General features: G+C 55.5%; 1 protein-coding gene across 1 annotated transcript in view; it reads left to right on the forward strand.

Moving 5' to 3' along the window:
- The first annotated feature begins 6,007 nt into the window (after positions 1 to 6,007).
- Positions 6,008 to 10,091, forward strand: part of LOC102033540 (gamma-aminobutyric acid receptor subunit beta-4) — a 78,867-nt gene continuing 74,783 nt past the window's right edge. Inside the window, exon 1 of the mRNA XM_005419956.2 lies at positions 6,008 to 6,908. Coding sequence (XP_005420013.1) covers positions 6,829 to 6,908 — 80 coding nt within the window. The 5' untranslated portion in view covers positions 6,008 to 6,828. The remainder of the gene's footprint in view (positions 6,909 to 10,091) is intronic.

The raw sequence follows: 10,091 nt of genomic DNA on the forward strand, positions 1-10,091 counted from the left end.
GTCCAGTTCTTCCATCACAGAGTGTCCAGCTTCCATCACAGAAAGAGTGCCCAATTCTTCCATCACAGTGTCCAGCTTCCATCACAGTGTCCAGTTCTTCCATCCCAGAAATAGTGTCCAGTTCTTCCATCACAGAGAGAGTACCCAGTTCTTCCATCCCAGAAGAGTGCCCAGCTTCCATCACAGAGTGTCCAGTGCTTCCATCACAGAAAGTGCGTCCAGTTCTTCTTCCATCACAGTGTCCAGCTCTTCCATCCCACAAAAAAGCCTCCTAGCTGGCTTAGGTGTCTGAGAGAGACCAAATCTGGCAGGTCAGAAACCTCCCAGCTGGGAATGGGGCAGTACCAGTGGAGACCAGAACATGGTTAAGGGGGTTCTGATCTGCTCCAGGGAAGGAACTGAGCAGAGCAGCTCCCTGGCACGGTGTGACTCTGGAAAGGTGCAGACTGACAGCTCTGGGGATCCTCTTGCACCCTTTGTTGGGAACTTTCAGGCTCCATTAGCTCTCTGAAATGCCTGTGCAGCAATGCACATGGCATGGGGCATAAACAAGAAGATTTAGAGATCTCTGTGTGGTCACAGAGCCATAATCTCATCACAGTACAGGTCATGGGGAACGGGAGAGCTGCTTGAGGCCTGGAGGAGAGCCAAGTCACTCCAGTGCTCAGAAAGGGCACGAAGGAGGGCCCAGGGAGCTGCAGGCCAGCCAGCCCCAGCTCCATCCCTGGAAAGGTTAAGGAACAGCTCATCCTGAATGTCATCTCCATGCATGGGCAGGAGGAGGAGGTCACCAGGAGCAGTCAGCATGGGTTCAGCAAGGGGAAATCATGCTCAAGCACTCTGATAGGCTTTGGGGATGGAATGGCTGCCTGGGTAGGTGAGGGAGAGCAGTGGTTCCTGTCTGCCCTGGCACTGTCCCATAACATCCTCACAGGGAGGGTGGGAGGCTGACAGGTTGAGGTTGGACAGAGGGTTGAGAAGTGGCTGGGGGGGGTTCTGATGGTGGCCCAGGGTCCAGCTGGAGGCCTGTGACTGGTGCTGCTGCCCAGGGGACACTACTGGGCCCAGTCCTGCTCAAGTTAATTCAGCCATGGCCTGGAGGAAGGGGCACTGCCTGGGGAGGACACACCACGAGCTTTGCCACGGGATAAACACAGGAGAGGACTCTAGGAGAGCTGGGCCTGACCCCCTGAGGCTGTGTGGAGTGCAGTGTCCCCAGGGAGCCTCTCCTGTCACCTCTGCTGTGTCCCCTCAGCGCAGGTGCTGGGTGCTGCACGGCTTTAGGCCGAGGCAGGTGACACCTGCTCTGGGAACACTTTGTCCCTGCAGCCAGCAGGGACCAGCAGCTGGGCTCCCCTGCTCCCCTTCCTCCTGCGTGCTGAGCCCTAGAACAGGAGAGCTGCGGGGCCAGAGGGAGAAAAAGGAGATGAAACCATCCACACCTCCATGTGGTGGTCAGCAGAGTAATTTTCTGCTTAGATCCTTGCCATCCTTTCTGCTGCTGCTTCCAGATGTTTTTCTTGTGGCTCCATGACTCAAACCAAGAGCTTTTACTCAGAAGGAGACTCCTCTGCTGGCACAGGTGGGCAGGAGCATCCCTAGGAGTGAGAAGTGGGACACCCTCTGAAATGGGAAGGACCAATGGGGGACATGAGCCTCAGTGATTCCATCACTGACAATAGTGAGCAGGGAGGCATTTTTGGGCACTCCTTAACTCTCTGCAGGGGCTGAAGGGCCTTTTCCTTGCCTTGTGCCCTTCACTGCCAGTCCCAACAGGATCAGAAATGCCAGTGCTCCTCCTGAGCACCATCATGGAAATGCAAAGAGGAAATCAGCCAGGGCTAGACATGAGGAGCCTGTGAATCAGAGGATGCAGAGTCACTAAAACAGGAGCCACAGCTGCCCAAGCAGCTGTCACCAAGTCAGCCCCACCAGTCCAAGGGGGCTGTGACTTGTGGTCTTTCCTTGCCAGCACCTGAGGGTGTTTAGACGGCACTGGGGGGGATGATGGAGCCTTTGTCCTGCAGAATAGCTTGAGGGAAATCTTTCCTGCAGGAACCTGGAACTGGAATTGCAAAGGCTCTTTGGCTTGGTGAGCTCAGTCCTGGATGCAGCTGCAGAGACAGAGGATGTGTTCTAGACAGGATGGGAAAACTCCCCTTTGCCTCTGCTTGTCTCTATTTCCACCTCATGATGTGCACTTCACTTACTTTCAGGTTGTTTTCTACCTTCTGCACAGAAATGCCAGCTGTAAGACCTTCTTCTCCTTTTCTGCAGGACTTCCCTTCAATTTCTGGTTTTATAAAAATTCTTTTGCTTTCTCAGCTCTTGTCCTTGTTCTGCTTTAGAAGAACAACCATCTTCTTCTGGGAATTGTTGGCTGGGCAGAAGAGCCAGCTCTCCAGCTGGCTGGGAGTGGGGATGAGGGAGATTTTTCACCTTGATGGCAAGCCCTTGGGAAAAGCAGCACTTGGGGAGTTGGCAGTGGCCACTGGAGAAGAAGGGAGGCCAGGGTGTGGAGATTTCAGCAGAGCAGCAAGTAAGAGAGGAGTGAAAATGAGTGATTTGATAGTGGAGGGCAGAAAATGGCCACAAACATGACGCCCATGGCTTCTGCAGGGTGGTTACAGCCACAGCTGGCATCCCCAGCAGACTCTCAGGGACATTGGCAGGGTCAGGATGTGAACTTCAGAAAAACCCATCACTGGGCCCTCCCTGGAGAGCAGGCAGCCCCCAGCAGGGCAGGGAGACACAGAGTTTGGGGCTCTGGGAGGGGCCCATCTTCTGGAGGGCAAGGAGCAAACCCCTCAGTGAGCACGGGCACATCTGCATCATCTCCTCTCCTTCATGAGAGCCAGCAGAGATGGGCACTAACTCCAGAGCACTCCTTTATCCCAGAACATGGCTCCAGGTAGGGTGTTCAGCAGCACTCAGCAGCTCCTTTGGATGCATTCCCTGCCAAGCAGGGCTTCCCAAAGTTTCCTGTTGGGGTTGAGTGGTCAGATAATTCATGGGACACGGTTTCTGCTCCCGACTGGGAGAGCTCGCAAGCACAAATGTCACCATTTGTGAACATAATTTTTCCTCTTCATGTGTGCCTCTGACATTTGCTTTTCACTTACCTTTCCTGCCAGTAACTTGCAATTATGGCTGGTGGGAGGGAGCAGAGCAAAGGGGACAGAACACGAAGGGACCAGGAAAGGCTTAATGGGGGCACTGGTGCTGGGGGCAAATGCTTCTCATCTCCCCAAGAGCTCCTCCCTGGTGCCCAGCAGCTTAAATCAGAATAAATGCTTCAGAAAGTCGCTGCTGTCAGGAGCTCTGTGTGCTGGCAGCAGCAGAGGAGGTAAATGCTGTACCTGTACAGCAGCCAGCACCTGATGGCACCAGGCAGCTCATCCTGGGCACGTGGGGACACCCTGCAGGGCCAGATCTGCTGGGCTGGCTCTTCTTCTTCAACAGAGCTGTGGAGAAACCCTATAGCTTTGGCCATAGACCCCTCAGCCACTGGAATTAGGGAGCCACAAGCTCCTGGGGGTGGTGACAAAGCATGAGTTGCTTGTGACACCGGGCGTGTGGGAGCCCAGGGGCACCCTGAGGGCACAGTGCAGGGCCAGCACTGGGAGCCCAGGCACACAGGCTTGCTCTGGCTACCACACAGTGAAATATCACCAGCTGGGTGTTCTGGGGAGTCCCTGCGCCCTGGACTCACTGTGGAGGCCACAGGGAGTGGCCAGCAGTGAAAGCCATGGGCAGCATGGCCCTGGCTCCACAGGGGCAGGCACATTCACTGGCAGGTGACAAGTGCCACTTACCTACTTCGGGCTTTGGGCTTTGGGAAGGCAGTGGAGATCACTGCTCTGAGCTTAATTTGCTAAGTCTGGACAAGCAGGGATGGTCTGGGCACTAAACCAAGCAGAGAACCTTTTCCACCAGCCTCAGCAGTAAGTGAGATCTCCTCCCTGCCATTCTAGCCCAGCTCGCTGTAGGTGTTAAACCTTTCCCAGCCTTCCTTTTCCCCACAAGCCCCACAGGTTCAGTGCCCCCAGGGACACCAGGCCAGCTCAGCACATCACTCAGTGTTCCCTGGTTTGGTGGCTCTGCATGGCCACAGCCCACTCTGGCTCCTCCAAAGATCACTCCCCACCAGGCTTTTTGAGAGAAGGAGATTGGGAGCACAGGATCTGTGGCCTGTCTCTGATGAGGAAACCATGTAGAGCCAAGCCAAGCATGAGGGAAAGGAGCATTAGGAACCCCTGAGAAAAGGGTGCTCCCAGATTCACACAGAATTCACAGAACCACCAGGTTGGAAGAGACATCCAAGACCATCGAGTCCAGCCCAGCCCCAACACCTCAACCAAACCGTGGCACCCAGTGCCACATCCAGGCTTTGTTAAACACACCCAGGGATGGGGACTCCACCACCTCCCTGGGCAGCCATTCCAGAACTTTATCACCCTTTCTGTAAGAACCTTTTCCTAATATCCAACCTGAATTTCCCCTGGTGCAGCTCGAGGCTGTGTGCTCTGGCTGTGTCAGTGCTGCTGCAGAAAGAGCCCAGCCCCAGGTGAGCACAGGCACCTTTCAGGAGCTGTGCAGAGTGATGGGGGCAGCCCTGAGTCTCCTTTTCTCCAGGCTGAGCACCCCCAGCTCCCTCAGGGGTTCCTCTCAGGGTTTGTGTTCCCAGCCCCTCTCCAGCCTCGTTGTCCCCTCTGGATGTGCTCAGTGTCCCAAGGTCCTTCCCAAGCTGAGGGGCCAGAGCTGGGCACAGCACTCAGGGTGTGCTCTCAGCAGGGACAGGGACAGGGGCAGGATGATCTCCCTGCTTCTGCTGGCCAGATCTCCCTGCAGGGAAGGGCAGGACAGAGCAGCTGCCCAGTGGCCACTGGACATTGCCTTGTGCCCCTTCAGAAGCATTTTGGAGCTGGTCCTGCCCAGCTGCAGTGGCACACTTGCTCTGCCCCTTGTCCCAGAGGGCTTTGGAGACCACTACCCACAGGTGCCAACCAGGACATACCTGTTCAGAAGCGCTGCTCTGAGCTGCCAGGCAGGTGCAGAGGAGATCCCATTCCAGGCTGGTGAGAGCTCAGATGTTTCCTCCTTGAGCCATGGCTTCTGCTCTGCATTCAAAGTGTTGCTGGATCTCTTCTTTTTCCTAGGGAAAAAAACCAAACCCTTCATGGTAGTACATTACTGCATGCCTGATGGAGAGTTCCTTCATTATGTTATTTTTTAAGACAAAGATCAGAGGCTGGTGCACAGGAGGCCATGGTGATTTCAATGGTTACCATTCCATGGTTACCATTCCAGCAGGCAAAGCCCCAGCACCAGGAGCTGATCCCCAGCAGCATTTCTGGAAGTTCAGGCTCCCTTTTCCCACAAACTCCATTGTATGTATAACAGCATCCTTCAGGGAGAGCTGAGCTTCCCTCCTAAGCTGGGCTTCCCCAGCCTGGGGGAGTCTCCAGCCCCAGCAGAGCCTCCAGATCTCCCCCAGTGCCCCTGCAGGAGGCCACCAGGCCACTGGGCTCTGTGGCAAGGAGCCATTCTGAGTAAATCACCTTATTTTCCATCTCTGTGGCTGCAGGAGGAAGCTCAGCCTGTGCTGATGACTGTTTCAGGCAGCCACAGCACCCATCAGCGCTCACAGCTGAGCTACTCTTGCCCAGGCACAGCCCCCCTCTTGCCAAAATGCCATCACCTTTCCCATCATCTTCCCTGCACCCACCTCCCCGGGCAAAAAACCCCAAAAATCCACCTCAGCAAAAATGCTCATCCATCCCCTCTGCAAGCCAGCAGGGGTTAATGCTGTCAGCCATGACGTCAGGATCCCAATTTGTCCAGAGAGTCCCCCTCCCCAACCACAAACTCCCTCTCTCCTCCCCTCCTCTTGTGACTTTGCAATGAGCAGCAAAACTCCACAGGAGCTGCGGCAACAGCACTAGGGAGACATCCAGCCCTCCCTGCAGACAGGGATTTATCTATTTTCTACACATGCATATATGTATTTTTTTTTATTCACCGGGCTGCATTTTCTGTTCCTTTTTTATTTTTTTTTCTTTTTAGCCTTTTCACAAAAGCCCCAAACCTCCCAAGTGACGAGCCTGAGATTTCCCTAAAATAAAATAACAGCACAGTGGGGCTGGGTGGCTTCCCCTTCCCCCCTCGGAAAATAAAGAGGCAAGGGGGAGCAAATAGGTAAAATCCAGAATAAAATCATATTGCTCGAAAACTCACACGTCCTCCCTCTCTCTCTCTCTCTCTCACACACACACACACACACACACACACACACGCTCTTTCTCCTCCTCCTCCTCTCTGAAGGTGGGTAGCAGGAGCCATGCAACATCTGCAGAACCGGATGGCAAAAGAGCAGGAGGAAAAATAATCCAAGTGGAGTGCTCAGGGGACACTGAGTTGGCTTTTTTTCTTTTTCCTTTTTTTTTTAAATTTTTTTTCCTTCTTCTTCTTCTTCTGCCGCGTACCTGTGAGATTCGATTTCACATTTTGCTGAGCCCATTTTGGGGCATTTTATTTTTCTTTCTCTTGGGATTTTCTCCATTGCCAGAGGATGTCTCTTGTTGAGAGGATGCTGAAAGGAAGAAGAAACGAATTCTTTGACTGGCACTGAAGGAGCGGGGGGGTATTTTTCCCCCTCATTTTTTAGTTTTTTGTCATTATTCTTTTTCTCTAGGAAATCATTAACTGGGGGGGGGGTTGGTTTCTTTTTTCCCTCCCCCCCTTTTTTTGGAGGGGGATTTCAGAAGATCCATCTTTCTTTCCCCTCCCCTCCAAAGATTTTTTTTTTCATCCTTCGTCTTTGTGGAAATGTGGACATTTCAGGCAGACAGATTGAGTGGAATTGTCTCTGCTTTAGCAGCTCTTTGTCTCGCCTGCTGTGCGCAAAGGTAAGGATTGCGATCCCAGGCTGCGGGGACAGGGGGGCTGGCACAGGGCTTGTTTGTCTCGGTCGGGCTTTTCTCCATGGAGCTGGATGTGGGGAAGACGAGGGGGTTCTTCCCCCAAATCTCTTCCCCTGTCGTCTGCTATTGTGATTCCCCAGCCCGTGCCGTTCCGGGGGGAGGAGGGATGCTCGTACATGAGATGCGGAGCAGACCCTGCGGACGGAGCCCACCTCGCAGAGCGTGTGTGCGCGTCCCCCTGCCCAGCCCGGGGAAAAATGGCCAAACGAGGGGGTTTGCTGGGGAACATGGTGCCCGCAGGAGCCGCCGGAGCCCCGGAGCTGCGCTAGGCGCCCGGCACAGGCTGCCTTGGCCACGCACACGCAGCCACGCTCGCATCCGTGCGAGCTGCGCCGTGCCCCAGCCCCGGCTCTGCGGAGCTCCGGGGGCGATGCCCACGGCCGTGCGGGATTGATGGCATGCAACACCTCCTCTGTGGGTGCCATCCATCCGGATCCGGCCCTGCGTGTGCGCAGCCAGCCGTGCCCGCCCGTGTGTCACTCACACCTACGGCACAGCTTCACCTGCCCTGCGTGGCACCGGCAGAGCTGGCACCGCTCCCCAGCCCGCTCCGGCTGCAGCTGCTCCCGGGCGCTCCGGAGGTGCGGGAGCCCATCCAGCCTGGCCGAGGTGTGCGGAGCGCACCTGTTTGCTCGCTCATCCGCTGCTTTCACGCACGGGGCTAGCGCTGCCTGCTGCTGCTGCTCGCCCTCCCTCGCTGGCTCCCTCCCTCCGCACACCTGCGGGCAGGTGCGTTTGTCCCTGCGCCTGCCGGGGGGAGCTCTGGCATCTCCCTGCTCAGCCGTGTACGGGGAGCAGCGCGCTCCCGGCGCACACACGCAGTCCTTACGGGGCTGTGGGTGCCCACGTTTGGCTTCCCGTGGTTATAAACACGCACACAGCCTTTGTCGGGTTGTGGTACCCAGATTTGTGCTCCCATGGTTGTAAACATACACACAATCTTTGCAGGGCCGTGGGTGCCCAGATTTGTTCTCCCATGGTTATAAACACGCACAGGTCCTTGTAGAACTGTGGGTGCCCACATTTGTGTTCCCATGGCTATAAACACACACAGGTCCTTGTAGGGATGTGGGTGCCCACATTTAAGTTCCTGTGGTTATAAACATGCACAGGTCCTTGCAGGGCTGTGGATGCCCAGATTTGGTTTCCTGTGGTTATAAACATGCACAGGTCCTTGCAGGGCTGTGAATGCCCAGATTTGTGTTCCCATGGTTATAAACACACACATACACAGGTCCTTTTGGGGCTATGGGTGCCCAGATTTGTGTTCCTGTCATTATAAACACACACAGACACACAGACACACACAGACGCACAGACACACAGAGTCCTTGCAGCCTTGCAGGGCTGTAGGTGCTCAGATTTGTGTCCCATTGCTATAAACACGCAAACACGCACAGGTCCTTGCGGGGCTATGTGTGCCCACATTTGTGTTCCCATGGCTATAAACACGCACAGGTCCTTGCAGGGCTGTGTGTGCCCACATTTGTGCTCCCATGGCTATAAACACACACCCCCACACACACACAGGTCCTTGCAGGGCTGTGCTCCCGTGGCCATAAACACGCAGAGGCACAGGCGCGTGCCCACCTTGCCCACACCATTCATGCATGGTCCTGCTGTGTGGGGACGCACACACAGGCAGCTCGGGAGGCACTGGCCAAGAAATATGTGACATTCAGTGCCCACGGCAAGCCCCTTCACTCAGACGTGTGTCCCTGCATGTGTGTTTGTCTGTCCAGCACTGATTTTTACCCATAGCCTGCATGCGTGCCTGCGCACAGCTTGGAGACAAAACACTCTCCATGTGCACGAGCCTCCAGCTACTCCTACACACCCCAGGCAGCAGCACGGGGTGCTGGTATGGAGAGGCTGGGCTGCAAGGGTACGTGGCTGTGCAGAGCACATGGCCACTGACACAGAATCAGGGGCACAGCACTCTGGAATTCAGATCACAGGCTGGCTCTGCGTGCTCCCCGAGCGGATGCAGACCCACATTCGCCAGGAATAGCACTGGCATGCAGCTGCTCGCCCACAGCTGGGCAAATGCACGACTTGCCTCCTCTGTGGGAGGGATGTGGCTTTTTGGATCACAGGGAGCACTGGGAGGCAAAAGACCTTGTCCTTAATCATGATGGTTTATTCCCTCACTAGGCCACCTTGTAGCTGGTGAGGAGGAAAGAGTCCCCATGGCCCTCTTCCCACTCTGCCCCTTTCTGCAGGGCCCCTGACACACTGTTTCCTGTCTCTACCTCAATTTCCCTTCTAATATTAACGAGGTAAACACTGATTCCTGAGTTTATGCACTGTAGGAAGCCAGGCAGAAGTGTCCAAACCCCTTGAGAAATGCACAGTGCCCATGTTATGGATATGTGTGTCTGTGTGCCCTGGAACGGCTGTCTGGAGAAGAACAAGTGCTGCTGCACGCTCTCAGTGCTCAGTGACAGGACTGTGCTTTGCATGCTGCAAAACCTCACACACCTGCAGAGAAATCCACAGGTGCAAGTGGACCTTGCAAGCCTGGGCACAGCGTTGTGAAAGTGCCTGCCTGTGCACACCTCTCTGGCCTTTTCACAGTGATTAAAGCCCTGCAAGGAAGAGCTGTACCCCTCTCAGGAGCTCACTCAGGAGGGGAGCTCAGACCCCTTCCCCTGCCAGCACGAGGGCTCGTTGGTTGTGCATGCACCAGAGCTGGGGGCTGCCTCACATTTGCACATCCCTGTCCTGCTGAGAAATTCCTGCACCTCCAGAGAGCCCTGAGAGCTGCCCAGGCTCCCAGGTGGTCCTACATGCCTCCACCCAGAGCCCTAGGGAGAGTCTGGATCACCAGACCCACAAATGCCTGCTTCTGTAATCCTCATAAGTCATGTCCACAGCCCAGTGTCTCATCACAGCCCAGCAGAACAGGGTCTGCCCCCGTTGTCACCCCCAGGCACCCCAGGCCCTGGCTGGGATGCGGTCACACATATGCACACACCTCTGAGCCTGTTCTGCAGCCTCACCCAGTGCTGCCCTGTGTCTGTGTGTCTGTGTGTCTGTGTGTCTGTGTGCACAGGCAGGGAGTCCCTACCCGCTCCGTGCAGCCAGGGCAGCACGCCTGCCTGCCCG

Source organism: Geospiza fortis, unplaced genomic scaffold (genome assembly GCF_000277835.1).
Source record: "Geospiza fortis unplaced genomic scaffold, GeoFor_1.0 scaffold157, whole genome shotgun sequence".
NCBI classification, from domain to species: Eukaryota; Metazoa; Chordata; class Aves; order Passeriformes; family Thraupidae; genus Geospiza; species Geospiza fortis.